The sequence below is a fragment of the Rhinatrema bivittatum genome, chromosome 13, assembly GCF_901001135.1.
Source record: "Rhinatrema bivittatum chromosome 13, aRhiBiv1.1, whole genome shotgun sequence".
Taxonomy (NCBI): Eukaryota; Metazoa; Chordata; class Amphibia; order Gymnophiona; family Rhinatrematidae; genus Rhinatrema; species Rhinatrema bivittatum.
Window position 1 is genome coordinate 13,317,109 of NC_042627.1, and position 22,729 is coordinate 13,339,837.

At 45.0% G+C, this 22,729-nt stretch overlaps 1 protein-coding gene across 3 annotated transcripts in view; it reads left to right on the forward strand.

The window, feature by feature from the left end:
• HMG20A (high mobility group 20A) overlaps positions 1–21,687 on the forward strand; it is a 126,245-nt gene extending 104,558 nt beyond the window's left edge. For all 3 annotated transcript variants that reach the window (XM_029575383.1, XM_029575382.1, XM_029575384.1), the window contains 3 exons: positions 258–473; positions 13,475–13,620; positions 20,801–21,687. In XM_029575383.1, the coding sequence (XP_029431243.1) occupies positions 258–473; positions 13,475–13,611 (353 nt within the window). In that variant the 3' untranslated portion in view covers positions 13,612–13,620; positions 20,801–21,687. The remainder of the gene's footprint in view (positions 1–257; positions 474–13,474; positions 13,621–20,800) is intronic.
• Positions 21,688–22,729: the final 1,042 nt, after the last annotated feature.

Genomic DNA, 22,729 nt, shown 5'->3' on the forward strand with positions numbered 1-22,729 from the left:
GAACTAAAGCAGCAGTGTTGGGAATAGTGTTAATTGGTGGTAGAAGAGTTGACTAGCCCAGTAGCCCAGCTTCTCTTAGCAAGTAGTATAAGACATTGGCTGCCAGGGAGCTCGCAGGTTTCTCGGTGTATTGTGACAGGGATCCTTTGCCAGTAGCATTTCGCAGTCCAAATGCACCGTGATTGTGCCAGCATGCAATTTTACTCTCAGGTCTTTCAATTTATCATCTTTGCTCTCTTTTTGTGTTTTGTTTGTAGCTCGGGAGGCAGAACTGCGGCAACTCAGGAAATCCAACATGGAATACGAGGAAAGAAATGCAGCGTTGCAGAAGCACGTGGAGAGCATGCGCACCGCGGTGGAGAAACTGGAGGTGGACGTGATCCAGGAACGCAGCCGAAACGTAGCGCTGCAGCAGCACCTGGAAACGCTCCGACAGGCGCTCACCAGCAGCTTTACTGGTGTGCCGTTGCCAGGTGAGAGAAAACCAAAATGCTTGCATTGTCCTGTGTCCCTCACATCCGGGTCCTGAGCGTTCTCCTCCTCTTCAGTCTCCCAGTTCTCTATTGCAGGCTCCAGCATGAACAACCACCTTCTCTATATCGGGAGATTCACCGTAGAAGAATTTACCATCTATAAAATAGTTTTAGACTTGAAAGAAAAGTGGTTCTCTAAAAAAATAAATAAATAAATAAAAAATGTCAAAAGAACCAAAAACTAGGCATGGTTTTTGAGGGAGGGATGCAGGATTCCAGCTTATGACTGCTGTTGGGGAACAGATGTTTCAGCAGCTACATCACAGGTCTGGGAATGAACTTGATGGCCCATGGAGTTATCCCAGGACTTTCCCTGCCCTTCATCCCCAGGCATAGCCTCAGTACTGCTGGGATATCTGTGGCACGCTCGTTCGTCCGTTAGCCAGCTGTCTGGGAGAGTAAGGTGTGCATCTCATTAACACCAAAGGTCTTGAACCCAGTGCACAAAAACCCTCTTGAGTAATTGAATTTGAAAATTGGCTCATCCATCTTGTTTCGCACTGTAGCAGAAGAGCAGTACACACACACACACACACACACAGCTCGCAATGCAGATTCATCAGAACCTATTCACGGGGAGAGTATAAAGTGAAAGTTCACCGAATACTTACATTAAATAATCCCAAAGGAAAAATAGCTTGCTGCGATTTACAATGGATTCCCATGATAGAATCTCCTGAAATCCTCTTATTCACCTAAGTATTTTCCTTTTTTTCTCTGTCCTTACTTCTGGGCTCAGCTGTGACCACCTGTAGTTCTTCTGATTCCTCTCGCTGCTGTGGTTGAGCGTGCAGGGTAATGTTTCATGAGGCATGACTTCCAATGACCCGCCAACATTACTGCAAGAATAAGAGCAGTACTGGAGAGTGACTAAAGCATTGAGAGCACGCCCGGCCTAATTTCAGCCTCATGCTTTGCGTCAGTTGGCTATCTTACTGCGCTGCCCCACACAATTATAGAGCTTATCCCAGCCGAGGAGCAACCCAGTCCTTACAGTCCCCAAAGAAAGCAGCCCCACCTCCAGCCACAATACGTACCACAGGCTACTGGCAACAGCAGGGTTCAAATTTATTTATTTGTGTGCTTGAAATGCTTATAATCTGCAACTTTCAAATATGAAATTTGTCAAGGGCGGATATTTGCCCTGGACAGATTTGGTAGTTTCGCCCCGCTATGTTTAGACATTATAATTAAGCCGCCGTTTCTTTTGTTTCATTGCCTTTTCTAGTTCTCTTCAGTTACACTGTCCTATACCTCTGACTAGCCTAGCCTCCAAGTTATCTATCCTTGTTATATGTAACTTCCGCTTCTAGTGAATTGTTCTTGTTTAAGTTATACCCTTTGTTACATGTAAACCGATCTGATATGAAATTTTTCATGAAGGTCGGTATAGAAAAGTGTTAAAATAAATAAAATAAATAAATAAATAGTTTCGTTCTAGAAACAAGCTAGTGAACCATTTTCTGGGCATATATTTTCATCCCTGTTATGATCCCTGTTATGATAAGTGATATATGATCCCTGTTATGATAAGTGATATATCTCAATACCCTCAATACTTGGCTATCAACAATGAAAGATGAGTGTGTGTCATAATCTGTATTTCAAATATATAACTATATAGAACATTTTTATTGCTTCCTGAAAGTTCAAATACAAAATATATGAGCAATTTTTTATACAATTGTAAACATCTATTATACCGTTTTTATTATGCAAATATTTCATTTGTTTCCATACAGACTCAATTCACAGTTACCCTACAATGAAAAATTAATAACCCCACCATATACCCACTTAAAAAAACATGCATACAGCACTCAAACTAATCCATTCACACATATATACCTTCCCATACATTCATATAAAATTCCATTGTGCATATGTCTGTAATATCTAAACAATGTGAATATCACTAACTCCCAAAACAACTATGTGGCTCTTTACAAACTTATGCTATGATGTCTTTACAATACATATCCACTTGCGAATGGAGTTTTTGTTTCTTCTGACAATGACTCTTTCACATAAAAATCGGTTCGTACGACTATCTTCTCCTATCTCTTTCTATTTACTCCAGTACTCTAGTGCCGTTGAATCCTTCCAAAATATGATATATGCCGATTATAGTCATCCCAATCTATGCAGATCACAGTAATTCCTGACAAGGGACCCTCGTTTTGCCTAACCAGGCTTCCTCAGGGGGCAGTAGCTTCACAGACCTCTAATGCCTCTCCGCTGTTCATTTAACTCATGTCTACCATAAGTCACGTCAGATTTCCTCTCAAAATTCATCTTTAACATATGCTAGACACGAGTTAAATGAACAGCGAGAAGCATTAGAAGTCTCTGTGAAGCTATTGCCCCCAGAGAAAGCTTGATAAAGCGAAACGAGGGTTCCTTGTCGGAGATTACTGTGATCTGCATATATTGGGAATGACTGTGATCAGCATATATCATATATTTTGAAAGGATTCAACGACATTGGAGTATTGGAATAAATGGAAGGAGATAGGAGATCTGTGGAGGATAGTCGTATGAGCCGATTTTTATGTGGAAGAGTCCTTGTCGGAAGAAACAGAAATTCCGTTTGCAAGCGGATACGTATTGTAAAGATATCATAGACATACGTTTGTAAAGAGCCACATAGATTTTGTGGGAGTTAGCAATATTCACAGTGTTTAGATATCACAAATATATGCACAGTGGAATTTTATATGAATGTATGGGAAGGTATATATGTGTGAATGGATTTGTTTGAGTGTTGTATACATGTTTTTTTTAAGTGGGTATATGGTGGGGTTATTAATTTTTCATTGTAGGGTAAGACTGTGATTTGAGTTTCTATGGAAATATGAAATATTTGTATAATCAAAACAGTGTAATAGAAGATTAAGTGCGTATTTAGACTTTTTGTATAAAAAATTGCTCTTATATATTTTCCATATTTTGTATTTGAGCTTTCAGGAAGCAATAACATTTTTCCATATATTTGTAATACATATTATGACACACACTCATCTTTTGTTGTTGGTTGGCAACTACTTTGTGACATTTCCTTGGCTCCCCAGATGCGCTGGGTTAGAGCCAAGTGACCTCCTCCAAGATCTAGCTCATCAATTGCTTCCATAGCTGCTGCATGCAGCCCATCCACTTTATCCCAGATGAGTTACCTTCTTATCTGGATGCCATCAAGGTTATCCCTTCTGCAGCAGGGCATACCACAGCGTGAGCTTCTCAGACTGACATAATGGAGAACAGATGTTGCAGTGCATTCTTTGAAGTGTGTTTCTGGAGTTGCTGCCATAAAAGTACATCTCTAATCCGAATGAAAATGACTTGCCCTGCTTAATGACCCTTTCTGGTCTCAAAACATCAAGTATTATAATGTCTGTGTTTTCTTGGTCCTGTAAAAAGTGTCACAACCCAAAAAAGACTCCCGTTTTCCCCAGGACCATTCCAGCTGTGAGGCTACTAGAACCCTGCAATGTCTTATTAATACGAGCAATCGGACAACGCATAAATAACTTTCAAGTAAATCTTCACCATTTCATTTATTCCATATTATTCATAATTGAAATAAAGGAAAATATAAGGAAAAGAATGCCTGGGACGTTTACTTCCTGCAGTGAGATAGAGGGATAGAAACCTCTGGATAGAGGGATAGGGACTTCTGCTAGAAATCTTGAGATACAAGTTCAAATCCTCTCCAGCACTGACTCTGTAGCCTTGGGCAAAGCATGTGCTTTGGGTAATAAGGAAATATTGTGAATTCTCCCTTCACCCTTTTGTGCTGCTCAAGTGTCAACAGTATATTGCCAGGTCATGCACTCCAGAGGTGGCTGCTTGTATTATTCGGAAGTGCTAAATTGCATAGGAAGTTGGGTTCCTCTTTACGTAAAAGACCTCGTATAAATCCAAGTTATTAGCAGTATTTATTTTCTTGTCATTTGTTGTATCAACCCTTTTGCCCCAGCCACTTATCAGTGAAGGGTTTAAACATACAGACATCGAAGCCCGGCTCTGAATTTTATAAATAAAATAGTAACACAGCCCAGGAGAGACCTTAAGCCTCCTGGACTTTATTCCAGCTGCTTGTGCTGATAGATCACACCATTCCACTTCACTTTATTTTCTTTCACATGTATTTATTTCCAGGTCAATTGATTTTCACTATTGATTTCTGCAGTGTGAGAGACGGGGGAGAGCTGGTCCTGCAGCAGGCCTGCCCCATTTACCTCGTACACTGAGTGCACTGGCACTTCTCAAGCAGTTTACTCTCTAGGCTGTGATCAATACTGGTCCTCAGAGCAAAGCCCCTGCGGCAAAGACAGAAGAATTTATAACCAGAGCAGTTTATTTTTATCTTCCCAACCTTTTTAGTGTCATCCTGCAAGAGGACTTGCAGTACCAGGGGTGTTGAGAGGAGGAAGAGGGGGTCATCTAGATTAGAACAGGATTTTGCAATATGGTGCAGAATCCAAGAAGGAGCAGTATGGCTATCACATGCTTAAATGATTGGGTTTGCAGTTTCAAAACCTCCAGATTGATTGACATTGCCATTCAGATCTTCTGGTTTGTAATGAGAAAACTGAATTTATTACCATGGAAAATAAGCTTCAAAGATATATCTAGATGTACAAGACACGTTGGTGTGACAGGCAGACTTGGAGACAGTGTCACTTGCACAGTTGTGACTGAATGAGGAATCCTATCAGACAGGCTGCTGGTGCCCCTTTTTCCTTATGGATCTCCTGCTGCCTGAAGTAACTATTTGTTTCATGGCAACAGCTTGTAAACGTTATTTTCTGGTTTAAAATTGAGTAGTAAATCTTCTTTGGTCAGTGGTTTTATTAAAATTAGTGATTTAAATGATATTAAATGTTTTGAATTTACTATTAAGCAATTTCATTTAAATTAAGGACCCTTTTTTCATTCTGCGTTATGCTGCTCAAATATTCCCACTAGTTTTTGCCTTATAGCTTACATGGGGTATATATTTAATTTCTTGAGAAAAAAAAATGATTTCTTCCACTTAATTTTATACATTATAGAGGTCAATATTCAGAGAGCCAGCGAGTGGCAAATTTATCCAGGCAAAGTTCTGCATTCAACTTTGCAGATATTCAGCAGCACTTACCCAGATAAGTCTGTGCAGAATGTATGCGGATACATGTATTTATTTATTTACATTCCTCAAAATCCAATTTCATGGTCAGTGTAGATCACAGTTGTACACCCATAATAATTAAAAACATCACAATACAAATCCCTTTTACGGAAAGATCTGATGATAAAAACAAACTTCTCTGGGTAGCCATTATGACAGCTATTTTCCGTCCAGACTTGTGCGCGTAAATTTAGTCCCAGGATGCTCCTTTTTGTCCAGATAAATTTTATGCGCACAAAGTTATACGCATTAAGGGCCAGATTTTAAAACTTATGCGCGGGCGTAGATTTGTCCGCGCAACCCGGCACGAACAAATCTACGCCCCATTTTATAACATCCGCGCACAAGGTGGTGCACACATGTGCACCTTGCACGCACCGAGCCCGAGAGGAGCCCCGATGGCTTTCCCCTTTCCCGGGACATACGCGCGACCCGGGGCTTGCGCGCGCCGCCGAGCCTATGCAAAATAGGCTCGGCGGCGCGCACAGGGGCAAATTTTTTCAGGTTACGCGCGTAGCCTTTGAAAATCCGCCCCAAAATGTATGCGGTTGGCAGAGGAAAATATTCGAACATTAGGCTTTGTACAGGTAATTCAAAAGTAACTGCAGAAAGCCTTTCCACGTTGACCTCGCTGCCCAAATGTCTTTGCTTTATCCTGAACTTTAGAACAAATAAATAGACCACGTTTGGCCGTGCAACAGTGATTACTGCTAGCTGACTTCACAGTGGCACCAGAAAGTTGTCTGAAGATGAGCAGGTCCACCATGTCAACGAGAAGGTTGCATGGCTGCCAGACAGAAAAACATCCCAGGGCTTTCTGAAATAGACCGGGAGTATTTTCTCTGCATGTTCAGGGCTTTCCATGCTGCACCAACGCCACAATTTCCTTATGTACTTTTTTTCACCAGACCAGTTGGACATATTTCAGTAGACTCCACAGCTCTCTCTTCATCTTTTGTGCTTTTCTTCCTGAATGTAGTCAGAAATGTGATTTATATTCTCTTAGTTCCCTTGTCAGGTATTCTGCCCTTTTCAAGTTTTGTTTTCTTTTTTTTGTCTTTTTACTTTCTGCTAAATCGATACCTTCCCTACCCTGTGATTTTTTTTTTTTCAGCAGGAAACAGGACATTGGGCAGCCCTCCAGTCATTGTTCTTTCTTTCACAGGCATCTCTTCTCTGGAAAAAAAAAATAATTTTTTTTTTCTTCTTTTGATTTTGTTTTCACATTGTATTTTTTTCTCACCACGTCAGAGAAGCAGGCTAGCAGTTTCAGACTCTGTCCCAAGTGCCTATGGAAGATGGCCATCATGACTATCACAAATGCAGCCTCCTTCTCTGGCATGGTGAGAAAAGAAGGGAAAAAAAAGCATTTCTTCAGAGAAGAGATGCCTGTGAAAGAAATGATGACTGAGGAAAGGACCATGGTGATCATGACTGTGAAATCTGCTCCACAATGTCACTCCGAGGTTCATTCCCATAAAGACACAGCCTATGTGTCTTCCATGCTAGTGAACTTAAGCTCAGCTTAAAGAAGCTGTTCCTGAAGATTCAACACACAGCCTGGGAAACCAACCAAACTAAAAAGTCATGGGATAGGAGGCGATGTCCTTTTGTGGATTGCAAACTGGTTAAAAGACAGGAAACAGTTTTCTCAGTGGAAAAAAAGATAAAACAGTTGAGTGCCTCAGTGATCTGTACTTGGGACTGGTGCTTTTTAATATATTTATAAAGGATCTGGAAATGAGAATGAGTGAGGTGATCAGATTTGGCACTCCATGAATTTAGCAAGTTGCACATTTAAAACAAATCAGAGAAAATTCCTTTTCACGCAACGCACAATTAAACTCTGGAATTCGTTGCCAGAGAATGTGGTTAAGGCAGTTGGCTTAACTGGATTTAAAAAAGGTTTTGACAAGTTCCTGGAGGAGAAGTCCATAAACTGCTATTACTCAAGTTGATTTAGGGAACAGCCACTGCTTATTACCGGCATTAAAGCATGGGATCTATTTAATATTTTGGGTACTTGCCAGATACTTATATCCTGGATTGGCCACTGATTGAAACAGGATGCTGGGCTTGATGGACCTTTTGGTCTAACCCAGTATGGCAACTTGTTAAGTTCTTTAACAGTGGCAGAATTCAAGCATGAATTTAATAGATAGAAAGGGGTGGATTTTCAGAAAGGTTAACCATCTAATTTTGGAAATTACTTTTAATAATTTCTTCCCACTGATCAGTTAAAGGTAACTGCCTCTCTGCTTACAAGGTGGATTAATTTAGCCAGTCAAAAAAGGGGGCTGTAGTAGGATTGCAAACTGGTTTCAGCACTAACTGGCCAAGTTTAGGCAGGCAACCCCAGCCGTGCAAGCATACATCCTAAATCAAATTTCGGGGGAATTTTTCATTGGAAAATCTAACTGGGTAGATTCAGTTAAAAATACTCCTAAACATAACTAGCTAAAATTAGCTGGTTATCTTACCTACTCTTTGAAAATTAACCTCAAAGGAACATTAGTGGCAAAAGGAGGAGAGAGACCACAGATGACCTTTTGGCAGCACGATTAGTAGGTACAAATGGGCAGATTGGGAGCAGGCATCTTCTGTTCTATGAAGCCTGGAGAAGAGGAAGATGCAGGTAAGAAGTACTGCTCTCCTGTGAGCAGGAGCTGAGGGTGAGGGAAGAGTAGGAGGTTGGTGGGCATGCTGACTGATTTACCCTGGGCCCCACATCCCCCCCTAGGATTGGCTCAGAAGACAGGGAATTGTGAAACTCATAGTTCTTTTTTTTTTTTTTTTTTGCCAAGACAGATTTGGTTTCCGCTTCCACGTGACCTGACCTTCAGGAAACCAATTAAATTTGGGTTTTCCCCAAGCCTTAAATCACACACACAACCAGAGATGGCTCCATCCCAACATCCAGTCCCTAGCTCTCATGACCTGGATGATGAGGGATATTATTTGATGAGGGGGCAGTTTTAAATAGCCCGCATTGTTTGTAGTTCATGCAAGCAGTTTTCAAAGGGAAAAACAGCTGGCTACTTTCCAAATGAGAGTTAGGAAGCACAAAGTGTGCGCTGAAAGTGGCTGTGTATTTTACACTTGCTGTTTGGCTGGGCAGGCAGACAAGACCGGGTGGGGAACAGCTCACATACATTAGAAAATGTCATGTACATGTGCGGTTCTCTGTCCCAAGTTAAATGCGCCTGCACTGTGAAAGCCCACATGACTTTCAGTCAGGCTGAGGAGGTTAATTACTATTTGCTCATGTAAATTCTCATAATGCTCTGGAATTGTGGTCAGTCACATATACAGATAAATTAAACTACACTTTCCCTGTACGTACCCGGATAAGTCCAGACCGTGGGTTGAGCCTCCTGTCCAGCAGATGGAGACAGACCAAAACTGAAAAGGGTATCCTGTATCAGGACAGAGCCCACCCTGCAGCCCTTCAGTATTTGTCTGTCTCCAGCAGATGCAGGCAGCTCACCTTGTGGTTTCCTTTCTTCATTACTTTATCTTTACCCTGCGGGTTTATTTCTCTATATTTCTCAAGCTCAAACAAGTATTCTTCTCATTTATTTTTAACTTATATTTTTATATTTAAAAAAAAAAAAAAAAAGACTTTTTTCTGAAATCTTAAAACAGCTCTGTCATTTAGGAGACAGCACTGTCTTCCTCACTCTTGGGGGGCTTAGAGGGGCTTGCCCCTTGAGTTTCTCAGTCTAGGCTCCCTTCCCGGTGACCAGTGTAATTGGGGTGATACTGGTGGTCCAGTCACTCCCCCTAAATACCTGCTTTGGCTCCGGGATGTTTTAATTCCCCAGCAGCACTAACAGGGAAGCGCATTCCCCTGTCTTACAAAACAAAAAAAAAAAGGCAGATGGTTTACCTCTGGTTCAAAAAGTAATAAATGGTTAAACTGGTATATTTTTTATATCAAATCATATAGCCATTAAATCTTGTAAGACCCTTACTCCTAGAGTTAGTATCGAAATCAAACTCTCATATGGTATAGGGTCACTTTACTTTATTTCAATCCACCATATTTTGTTCATTTTTTATATTATCTTTTTTTGTTAAAGTAAAACAAGTTTCTCAAGCATGCTGACGAACAGTAAATTATCAAAAACCATAGGAACCAATGAGATCCGGCCAGCCTCCGGTGGCTATCTCTCCCGTTTTTTGCAGGAGTGGGTCAAAGATCACGTCGGACCAGTGGGTCCTCAAGATGGTAGAGAAGATTTACGCTTTGGAGCTTGCTCGAGTTCTGCCGGATCTGCACATAATCTCTCCTGGCGGGCATCGGAAGCAGGCGGCCATCTGCCAGACTCCTGCCAGGCTCCAGGATCTGGGAGCAATAGTCCCGGTCCCAGTGGAGGAACAAGGCATCGGCCAGAATTTCTTCATCTTCGTCGTGCCCAGGAAGGACAGTTCTTCTGTCCCATCTTGGATCTCAGGAGGGTCAATTGGGCCCTCAGGGTACTCCGTCTCCTCCTGGACTCCCTGAGGGCGGGTGATAGTGGCGGTTCGCCCAGGCGAATATCTGGTCTTCCTTGTTTTGCCGGAGGCTTATCTCCACATACCCATTTGACGCAAGCACCAGAAGTATCTCCGCTTCCACATTCTGGGCCAACACTTCCAGTTCCGGGCCCTACCCTTCGGACTTGCCACCGCTCCATGCATCTTTACAAAGGTCTTGTAAACCAGGGGTCCTGAGTTCGGTTCTCATCAGTGCCTTCAACTATGCTTTTTGCAAGCCAAAAAAAAAAAAAAGGCTTGTTTTTTTCTGGAGGGAGCACCGGGCCGAAATCTTATTCCATCCCTGCCTGGTTGATTGGCTTGTGCGAGCAAGGTAGTTGTCTCTCTGATGAATGGCAGTCGACCGGGTCCTTGCTCTTCTTTCCTCCCTCTTGGGGATAGGCAATTTTTCCTATTCCCTCCCAGGTCCAGGAAGTTTTGGGGCACACTTCAATACCCGAGTCAGCATGGTATTCCCTCCTGGACGCCCGGGCGCTCAAACGTATGGACCACGTGCGCAACCTTCTCTCGCTTCCATTTTCCACTGCAGGGGACTACCTCCAGGTTCTGAGGACCATGGCCTCCGTTCTCAGCATGGTCCCCTGCCTTTGCGCATATGAGACCATTACAGAATGCCTCGCTCTCCCGCTTGAAGCCTGTGTCCGAACGGTTTTCAGACGATGCTACCACTTCCCGTCTCTACCATCGCCAATATACAATGGTGGCCGTTACTAGCGCCCCCTTCAAGGACAGGCCTTTATGGATTCCGAGGTGGATCATAACCACGGATGTCAGCCTCTTAGGGTGGGGCGCGGTCAGCCTCTCCCAGGCTACGCAGAGATACTGGTCCCCCAGTCCAGTCCCCCTGGCGCATCAATCGCCTGGAAGCTTGAGCGGTGCTCCTGGCCCTCACGGTTTTTCTTCCTCTGATCCGCTGCACGCGGTACGCGTTCCCTCTGACGATTCCACCACGGTGGCCTATATCAATCGGCAGGGGGGCCCCAGGAGTTGCCTGGTGGCTCTCACAGCCAGCAACCTCTTCGCCAGGAGTGGAACGGCACCTGGGTCACCTGGCAGCCTTCCACAGGGCGGGCAAGGAGAATGGACAAGCCGATTGCCTCAGTCGTCACCGTCTCGATCCCGGCGTGTGGGAGTCATCAGACGGAGCGATGGATCAAATTGTTCGCAGGTGGGGTCCTCCTCTCTTGGACCTCATGGCTACCTTGCGCAATGCCAAGGCTCCCAGGTTCTTCAGCCACTGGAGGGAGCACTGCTCAGAGGGAGTGGATGCCCTGGGTCTTCCGTGACCTCACAAAGTCCTTCTGTACCTGTTTCCTCCGTGACCCCTAGTGGGCACCGTTCTCAGAAGAGTATAGCTTCATAGGGGTCCAGTCATTCTCATAGCACCCGAGTGGCCCTGCAGACCGTGGTTCGCGGACCTGATAAACCTGTCAGCAGACGGTCTTCTCTGGCTCGTCCATCTTCCATGCCTACTCGGGCAGGATCCCGTATTTTTCGACCAGGCGGATCGCTTCTGTCTGGTGGGTACGGCGGAGATTGAGGAAGAAGGGGTACAAAGAGGAAGTTATTTCCACTCTGCTGCTGGCTCGGAAGCCATCTACTTCTACTTTCCGGGTCTGGAAATTTTCGAGAATGCATGTGCAGATTCTGGCATACCAGTTCGTAAAGCCCTGATACTCCAGGTTTTTGTCTTTCTTCCTCCTTAAGGACCTATCTCACGGTTGTTTTTCAGCTCCCTGTGAGTCCAAGTGTCCGCCCTCAGTTCCCACTTAGGCAACGTTGTTGGTTGTTCGGTGCCAGCTCACCCGGGTGTCGTTCGTTCCTCCAGGGGGCAAAACGCTTACATCCGACGGTTTGGGCTTCTTGTCCTTTGTGGAGTCTTCACTTGGTTCTTTGGGCTCCTTGTGAGGCACCTTTTCGAAGCTCTCCGCCGGCCTACTCCTTAGGATTTGACGCTTAAGGCTGCGTTTCTGGTTTCTTTCTCCCAAACCGGTACCTTCCTTCTTGCCCAAGGTTGTTTCTTCTTTCCATGTCACCCAGTCTGTGGACCTCCTAGTTTCCTCCTGACGATATAGCGGGTACGTCGGGGGTTGTTCTTAGGCGTCTTGTTGTGCAGTGGACTCTTTGGCCTTTTCTTCCGGTTACCAATGTGTCCCGAGTCTCGTCTTGGCTCAGCTCTTGGTCCCCTGGAGAGGTCTCAATAGGGGCATCTAGGCTCCCAAGACTGCAATTGTTCATTGATTGCAGGAGACGATATCTGTCACGGCCGAGCGATTCCGGACAGTCTTCAGGCTCATTTTTTGCGTTCTTAGGCTATGTCGTGGGCGGAGAGTCCGGTGGTGTCTCAGGAGATATGCAGGGCGGCTATGTGGAAGACCCTCCATACTTTGTTAGTCTTTTCCGTCTGGATGTTCAGGCACCAGTATTTGGGTCCTTCGGACGGCAGGTCCTTCGCGTAGGACTGTCTTGATCCCACCCTATGTAGGGAAGCATTGGTACATCCCACGGTCTGGACTGACCCGGGTACGTACAGGGAAAGGAAAATTAGTTCTTACCTGTTAATTTTCGTTCCTGTAGTACCAAGGATCAGTCCAGATGCCCTCCCGTCTTTACTTGTTCACTCGAAGTTTTCTTCTTGTCCTTACAGGTTCTCGTGAAGGTTCTTTTCTTGGATTCTCTTTAATGGCACCGGAAGCATTTCTTAAGATGACAATGGATATTGATACAAGAGCGCTAATTTACAGAGTTCATTCAATTATTCTATTGTTCACTTAACAATCTTATTGGCTATCTTGTTACTTGCTTGACCTTATACTCATTGTCCTTATACTTTTTCTGCTTTGACAATGAGTATACTGAAGGGATGCAGGGTAGGCTCTGTCCTGATATAGGATACCCTTTCAGTTTTGGTCTGCCTCCATCTGCTGGACTGGAGGCTCAACCCATGGTCTGGACTGATCCGTGGTACTACAGGAACGAAAATTAACAGGTAAGAACTAATTTTCCTAAACTGTGTAGAGACCACATAGGGTAAGAGCACAACTCTATAATTCATAGCCTCTTACTGGAAACAAGATCCAGTTAGAGCATTGGTTTTCATGCATTTGCATTATATAATTTGTTGCTGTATGTCATTAACATGCTTTCTTCCTCTGGCTATGAAACGGCTCATGGATGTGCATGAGATTTTCCCTCTTCCTCACTTTATTTTGTTTCCTCCCACTTCCTGCAGGTAGCAGTGAGATCCCCACTATGGACACCATTGATTCATACATGAGCCGGCTGCACAGCATCATCCTGGCCAGTCCCCATGAGAATGAGAACCTCGTCGCCACGGTCCGGGAGGTCGTCAGCCACCTTGATCACTAGCTTAAACAGGTAAGCTTTCTCCTAGGAACGGAAAGATGGGATAGCAGCTAAGGATGTAAATATTGTTTCAAAAGTTAACTGTTTAAACGACTAAAATTTAAACTGTGAACCATTTAAATGATTTGGATTCTAAATTTAGTTACTCGCTCACAGCGAGTTATAATTCGTAGGCTGTAGGTAGGCTTACAGTCCAAGGAGGTCATTCACTAAGCCACGGTATTTATACTGCGGGAGTCAGAAAGCCACAGGAAATGACCCTAAGTCCTATAGTGTTTTCCTGTAGAGAAAAATGTCGCAGCAGCAAAAACCCTCCAAGCAATAAGCAATGGCAGCCCTAAGACAATGGGACCGCCAACACTTAAAGGGACTGCTCAGCTCCAAGAACACCCCCTGCCTCCAAAATACTGGAAAAACCCCAGGGATCTACATAAGACCTCTATCCTGTCCCACTCTCACCCCCACCACCCTTGCAGCAAGTTGTTGTGTCAATTTTTTTTTTTTTACAAACTAATATTTTAATCTTTGGTGCAAGTTGTGCCCCTCAACCCCTTTCCCTTAAAAAGCATTGACCCTCACCCTAGCCTAACCCCGGACCCCGCCCACTTATATGGGAAGGTAGCTCTGGTAGTCTGGTGCCCTGACCTTCCCTATCCTAGCCCTCTCCCTGGACCCATCCCCCCTTTTTGACAAAATAAGTCCTGGTGGTCTAGTGGCCACCCAGCCCCTCTGGAACCCCCACCTCATTTAAAGGGTCCCTGGAGGTCCAGAGGACCCCGGAGTGTCCCTAGGCTCCGGGCCCAGTAGCTGCCATTTTCCAAAATGGTGCTGCTCGACCTTTGCCTGATGCACTGGACCACTAAGGACATTTTGGTGAACTGGAGTGGGTCCAGGGGATCGGGTGGGGGGCACTAAGCTATCAGAGCCTTTTTTTTTTTTTTGTCAAAAAAATGGATGGCTTAGGGTGGTGGGAGCCACTAGACCACTATGGTTTATGTAATGTGGTGTAGGCTGTGCTGGGGGATGGGAGTCCCAGCCAGGGACCTGATGATTTTAGTGAAAGGGACAAGTTTGGGGTTGGGGAGGGCAGGATAGGGCTTGCAGTGAGACTAAAAATTTACTTAAAAAAAAAATTTGACACAACAGCCACCTCCAAGGGCAGCAGGAGGGGTGCAGACCTCCAGGGTTTGCATCTACCTTTAGGGTGGGGGGTTACTCAGGGCCCCAGGAGCCTTGGGATGTGTGTTCATGTCCCGAGGCTCCCAGGGGAAGTTAGTTACAATTCAAGAGTTGCAACTAACTTCTAATAAGATAAACATGGCTTGCAAATTTTTGGGCAAGCTGTGTTGATTTGCATCAATTAGTGTATGATCGAGCATGCTAATGAGCTCATTTAAATGTGAACAGTGCTGGATCTGGAATAGTGCGAGATATTTTAAATATATAGTCGCATCATCCAGGCATTAGGCCATTTACCTCAAGAAAAACAGCATTTATCACATGATAAATGGCCTGACACAGGTTAGTGAATGAGCCCCTAAGGTTGTGCCTGAGGCATTGGAGGGTGAAAAGACTTGCGCAAGGTCACAGGGAACGTCAGTGGGTGAAGTAGGATTTGAACCCTGCTCCTAACCACTCTACCCACTTCTCTCTGATTAAAAGAAAGTAGGAGTGGAGTGCATTGGGTTTTTCCCAGAAGGGAGGGTGGTGTGTGATCTCGGAGGAATCTGATCTGAGGTGTGAACTCGCAGCATGAAGCAACGCTGGTCCCGATTCACTCCCACCTGTCCCCCAAAACAGAGACCGGATTAAACAGTAAGAGTGTACTTACTGTTTAACTATTTAATCTTTTACATCCCTAATAGCAGGCTCCCTTCATGTACAAGCTCTGATCAACAAACAAAAGGCATGTCTGGCCATGACTGAAAGGGAGAGAAACAAAAGAAAGCCATGCATAAGGTTTCAGCTGATCTCTAGTTTCTAAAAACCTAACCCTGTAACAAAGCTTATTGATGAGTAGCTTCAGTGCCTTCGAACATGGAGGCACGCAGGAGGGAAATGCATAACCACCGTGTTTAAACCATTTGTTTTGTTTTTTTCAGAGAATGCTTAGCTAATGCATCTGCCTTGAAATTTCACTGGCACAGTTAAGCCATAAGCTTTTTTTTCTAGTTTCCCATAGTATAATTTGCTGGATAAAAAGAAGGGGGCTCGTGTTTAACCTCTAAACCCAGAGAAAGGTTGATTTTAGACTCTAGACTTAAATATACCAGTCTCACAAGGCCAACTAACCATGCAAGCTTCTCTGTCTACAGCAATCGGATGGTTTCCATGGTTTCCAAACAATGTGCTATATTTTGCTCTTAAGAAATGTAATGCACATGTAAACATTTTAAGGAATAGATTTTAGTTGAAGATGATTTTTCTCCCTCCTTTGCCTAATATGACTCATTAAAACAAAACACAAGAAACCAGATGAGGCAACTCCAAAAAAATGTGATTAATGCCTGCCTCGCCTGATTCTACAGATATCTCTGGAGAACAGAGGCTGATGTTCCAAGCCCTTGTTGTACAATTAATAATGCAGGCAATTCAGGCACTGCCAGGGATTAGAAAATGGAGGCGCAGTATGTAAGAGAAGGAAAGAAGGCGAGTGGGGCAGCAAGGATGATTACCGTTGTCCAGGCCCAGAGCCTTAGGAGATGCAGAAATAAGTGCCCAAGAACAGAATCCGTGAGCCACTGGGGCAAGAGAAGTGGGGCAGTTCGTAAGTTACACAATAGAGAGGGGGCATAGGAAAGAGCAAGAGATCGAGGAGAGAGGGAAACCCTAGAGAGGACGGGAGATGCAGGAGCCCCAGGAGGAAAAGACACAGAAGAGATAAGCATAGGGAAGGGTAACAGGAAGGGGAAGGGTCATAGGAAAGAGTTTGATCAGCAGGAGAAGAAAAGTGCTAGAGCGAGCGAGAGACGCGTAGAAGAGGGGGAGACCTCGAAAGAATGTAAAACATGAGTAGAAGAGAGACCCTGTGCAAAATCTGAAACAGACAGGAGGTGGACAAGTAAAAGAGAATCCTTTGTCTTTTAGGATAGTCCTTTCTCTACATTACCAACTCTGTATGGCTAAAAAATAACAGAAGATGATGTAATCTTTTAGTCATACAGTAAGAGTTAATTTAGAAAGCAATAAAGCACTTGCTTTCTTTAATGTACTCCATACCTGTACCCGTCCCTGGCTCCAGAGAGTATTGGCAGGACTGCGCCCTCACTATTGGGTGAGTTTTAAAAACCCTCTGCGTGCCAAAGCCGGGAGATACGTGCGTGTATCGGCCCAGCGCGTGCCACATGGATTTTAAGAGGCGCCCAGGTACGCGAGTAAAAAAAATGTTTTTTAAAGGGGCAGAGCACGGGTGTGGTATAGACAGGGAATTAGGCGTTCCGAGAAATTTGAATGGAACCAGTATGTAAGTATTTACGCGCCGTGTGTAAGTATATAGCGCGCACCGGGATCCCTATCCGTGTAACTTTACTTCTGCTATGGACAGCATGTAAGTCATGAAGCAAAAAAAACTACACTGTTTCCTAGCGTGTAGCCAGATGGACTCAGGACCAGTGGGTTATGCGCTCTTCTGCTAGTAGATGGGAGCCGGAGTCAGATTTCAAGGCTGACGTCACCCTGCAGTAACCTCAGCTCTTCAGATTCTCTCCGTCTCCTAGCAGATGAGGACACTATCCCACACACTAGAATAGTGTTAAGAATTACAGCAAAGAAGAGAGGTTTTTTACCTTATAGAAGATCGAGCCCCGCTCTCCTGCGGTGATACCTAAGGGTCCCTCCCCCAGTTTAGAATTCCTGAGGTGATTTTCGATATCCCTCAGGGGTGTGCCTTGGTCAGGTAGCCGGTTCCCGACATGGACTTAGCCCCCAGAATAGCTGAAAGGCAGCGGGTGCACAACCGAGCGCGGCGGTGAAGGTAAAGTCCTCTCCCCCCGCAGCTGGAGACCATCCCGGCACACGATCGGTAAGCGCCGAGACCAGGTAAGCAGAAATCTTTAAATTCAGATCTCCGGTCTCCAGGGCTCAGATTGCTGTACCGATTCTGGTTTTCTTCCGGCGAGGTAAAAAGGGAGCACCGATCGGGTTGAGCAGCCTTGGTTGGGCTAGGCCCCGGTCCTGTGCAGGGGTCCAGAGACGTGGAGACCCTCGGGGGCGCCATCTTACACATGGAGGAGCGTCAGCACCATCGTCCCTTCTCAACCAGTGGTACACGCGGGGCAGGCCAGACGGCCGATGCGCCCAACTTGTGCGCATCCAATACAGACGCGTGCACGGCTGTGCGCATAACCGTGCGCACAACGTGCACATAACTACATGCACAGCCGCACTTACAACTGCACGCGCGCATTGTGCTCACGTGCATCACTGCACGCACATTGAAGCACATTACCTGTGCGCCTAGACATAGAGTCAATGGCACCAGCGTCCAAGAAGCCCAGAAGGCACTTTCGTTGCACAGCCTGCCATATAAGAGCCGCACAGTCTGAACTGGAGTCCTGCCTGTGTCAGCATTGCAAAGAAGCCCAGGGGGGGACCAAAACCTGGTCCCTCACTGTCTGAGGATGGGTCCGGAACTACTACATACAATAGCACCCCGGATCTATGCAACTCTGAAATGGCTTCTCCACAAGAGGGCACCTCAGGGACCCCTACTCCGACTCCCCCTGGGATTAAATGGACCCAGGGACCTTCTCCTGGTTGGAATTTTTCCAAGGGCTGCAAGCCTTTGTTCAGGCGCAATCAGCCTCGGCTGTGACCTGGGTTCAACCCCTTCCCTATGATGGAAGCCATCCAGGAACTGATGACCTGGAGTGGGACGCCCCGGAGGCCAGCTTTAAAGGAGGTCGGGCCTTGGAAGCCTTGTACCCTCTGGAACCAGCAACCAAGGAATGCCTGCGTTTCCCAAAAGTGGATGCCATGGTCTATGCCATCTCAAAGCGAACAACCATTCTCGTTGAGGGAGGGGCTGCATTGAAGGATACTCAGGATAGATGATTAGAATCCATCCTTAAGCAGGCTTTCAATGCAAAGCAATGACACTGCAGATTGCTTCCTGCTGCGCACTGGTGGCACATTCCTGTTTGCTCCTCTCGAGAGCCTCTCTCGAGAGGAGCAAACAACTCGGGAACATATTCCGGTGAAACAATTGAACCGGCAGCAGCCTTTCTGACGGACGCAAGCTCAGATCTGGTGCGGACCTCAGCCAGAGGAGTAGCCTTGGTAGTGGCAGCCAGAAGATAGTTATGGTTGCGGAACTGGTCTGCTGACGCGACCTCTAAAGCGAACCTCACAAAGGAACCTCACAAAGGATCGCTCTTATTCGGAAGCGAATTGGAGAAGTTAGCCAGCAAGTGGGGTGAATCCCCAGTGCCTCGGCTACCGGAGGACAGGGGCAATATGTTCAGCTCGTCACATCTCTGAACTACAGGCACTATCCTGTCAGGAACCGTTCCTTAGGTTCACTCCTGGAACCATACAGCTGCGCACCGTCCCCTCCTTCCTACCGAAAGTGTTTTCTGAGTTTCATTTGAACCCAGTCATCTCCCTACCATCTCCTGATGAACATAAGGACTCAGAAGGCTCACGCTTTCTTCGCCATCAGTAGATCCTGGTGCAATACCTGGAAAGATCGGAACCGGTACGCAAAACGGATCGCTTGTTCGTTCTTCACAGCGGGAAGAAGCAAGGAGAAGCGACCTCGCGGGCAACCATAGCCCACTGGATCAAGGAAGTAATCAAGGCAGCCTACATAGAGGCAGGAAAGCCCTTACCACTGCAGGTTAAGGCACATTCTACTGGAGCCCAGGCAGTATCTTGGGCAGAAACCAAGCTGCTGTCGCCCGCCAAGATCTGTCGGGCGGCGATGTGGTGCTCCCTATACACCTTCTCCAGGTTCTACCGCCTGGATGTTCAGGCCTGAGAAGACGCAGCCTTCACAAGGGCAGTACTAAGTGGGCCACGGGCAGCCTCCCGCCCTTTCCGGGAGTAGCTTTTGTACATCCTGCTGGTCCTGAGTCCATCTGGCTACAGGCTAGGAAATGGAGAAATTACTTACCTGATAATTTCGTTTTCCTTAGTGTAGATAGATGGACTCAGCATCCCGCCCACAGCTGCCCCAAAGAAGGAGGACCTCGGAAAGCGAACCTCAAAGACTAAGCAATTACGGGTAAGCTGTTGCCTACCCCTAGTTCAAGACACCCACGGTTTGTCCGGTGTCGGCGTTAATTGATTGAGTACATTGGCGGTCTCCAGTTTTTTTAATCAGTTGAATCAGTTCAATCAAGTTTAATAAGTTTTAATCAAGTTATTTAAGCAAAGATATATCCACAATGGCTTTTCGAAGAGAATACTGAAGAGCTGAGGTTACTGCATGGGTATATCTAGGGTGACGTCAGCCTTGAAATCTGACTCCGGCTCCCATCTGCTAGGAGAAGAGCACATAACCCACTGGTCCTGAATCCATCTGTCTACACTAAGGAAAATGAAATTATCAGGTAAGTAATTTCTCCATTCAGTGGGGTTTTAAAGGTCGAGGCTAATAGGGTTAAAGGGAAGCAAGTAAGATAGGGCGTTTAGGTAGTCCTCTCCTTTACTGGGACGTACTGGGAACGAATTGGGCAAACAGGTAGTTGTGTCTGCACTTGTATCTACTAAAATCACCCCCACTTACGTAATCGATGCGGCATTTGCGCACCCATGTGCGCATCAGTGTAAAATTGTGCACACATTTACGCGCATATAGCCGATTTTATAACGAGCGCGCGTATACGCACATATGTTATAAAATCGCTTGCATCCATGTGCACAAAACGGCAAACGCGCGCACATGTGCTCCTGCACACAGGTCTTAAAATTCACCTTTTTGATTGTAGTTCTGGTATGGTCTCATTGTGTGCCTGATGGTTCAGCAAAGATGCATGGGTTGAAATTGTTGGAAAGGGTTAGGTCCTTGCTTGCCACTGGAGAAGCTATGTGAAACCTCCCAATAAATTTGTTTTGTATGTTTGCCAGTTCTTTTAAGTGTATGCTGCCACAAGAGACGTTTTTTGGGGGTGAGGAGTTAATTTAAACAAATAACTTTTTAAAATTTTTCTAGCATGCAGATGACACATTTTCCTTTCAATTTTGTCCTCAGGTCCCACGGTCCTTGGATGTTTATATTGTATTGCCTGGGGGGGGGAGGGCAGGCACTGTTTTTTTCAGATGTGAGGGAGTTGATAGGTGGAATGAGGAGCATCTTCCAGCAGAAGAAAGCAAGAAAGAGACGTGAGGATCCTCAGGACATTCCCTGACAGCATGGCAGAGGGGGTAGCATGTTGATGGGACAAACAGTTTCACACATCAGCTTCCATCACACTTGAAGCCCCACGCCAGCCTCGCATGGAACTTGTACTACAGCTCCATTAACAAAAACCCCCAACCTGGATACATATCAAAGGCAAGCTAGCCTACTGTCTGAATGGAACAAACTGGTGCAGTTTAATTATTTCAATATGAAAATCGTATGTCTCTGCAGAGAGATACTTAGAGATGGAGATGTTTAGTGTTCTCCTTGTAAGCTTGTTTTGTTTCTTTCTCTTCTTGCCTGTGACCTTTTCAGCATGTTCTTTTGTAATCTTTCTCCCGAATTACCGGAATCTGTGACACCCCTCGTTCTCTTTATTTTGAACATGTCTGATTCCCTTCTGGAATTTGTAATTCGCATTTCTTTAAATAAGCCACTGCAATGACATGTACTGAAATTTAAAAGATGCTAGGTGTGGTAGAGCCTATCCTGGATCCCCAGAAATCTGCTGCACCTACCTTCTCCTATATGTGGTGACATGGTTAAGAACCAGATTCACGGAGCACACAATTTTATCTTCCCTTACACTGGCAACTTCGCAACTGAACTCTCGACTGAGCCTGCCCGTGAAGAGGTAAACATGTCGAAGTTCTGCTTTCTCTGTTTTTAGTGTTTACACTTAGTGGGTTTTTTTTCTGTATTTTATTTGCTTTGTTTTTATAAAACAAAAGATTTTATGCTTGTTCTTGGATCAATGAGCTACAAGTTGGGAGATGTGGGGTGCAATTGAAACCCCTTTCTGCTGACTCTGTGACACCATCCAGCTCTGCCTCACATTGTTTCAGTTTGTACAACTATAACCGGGCGATAGTAGCCTCCTCACTCCTTTTAGGCCACCCACTGAAGAGACTACTGCATGTTTTTCTGAGGTAAATTTAGAAAATGCTTTAAAATTTATATTTGATGAAAAGCAATATATACATCTAAATTTTCATTATTACTAATAATTTACGTATATTTCTGCTGATGATCTGATCAAATGATACCATCTCCCCAGGTGAAGGCACAAGATACCAAATCTATAACACCTATTGCTTCCCACACAGTGCAAAAATGTCAAAACCTTTGTTTGTGGCTGACCGTCGGTGTGAGTGTGGGAGTCGTGTCGCGGGCAGTCACCCTGATTAATCCTGTTCGTCCTCTTCTATACATAGCAAAAAACCTTTGAACCAAAAACCAATGTGAAATATAAAATATAAAAAAAAAAAAGTTATGGAAAATTGAAATAGCTAACTACCTCACTACCTCGCTGAAGAAATAACAAAGGAATACAGAAATATTAGAGAGAACATCAGGAAGATGAAATCAAGGAAACAGGAAGAAAGGGTGGACTGCACCCCACTGCATCAAAGCTGGATCTGAATTACGCTGGATCATTCCCAATCGTCACTAGTGTTGAACTAGAGAGTTTCTTGGCATCCAAAAACAACCTTAGTTAATCAAGGGGAAAATGCATAATCAGCAGAATTATATTTTACTAAACATTTACCCAGATATCCTAATATAAAGAATTCGCAGACTCTTCAGTCGTCTTTCCTGGGTGAATTTAGCCAGGGCTGGATAAATCCTGACTCTTTGTTCAAGAAACAGAGTATTTGCATTATGAAAATGCAATCACATTATTAAATTTGGATCTTGTTCAAAAACATAGAAACAAATAATGGCACTCTGTCTTGACGCTCTAAAGTAAATTGCTCTAGAAAAGTAGTCAAAGTCAAT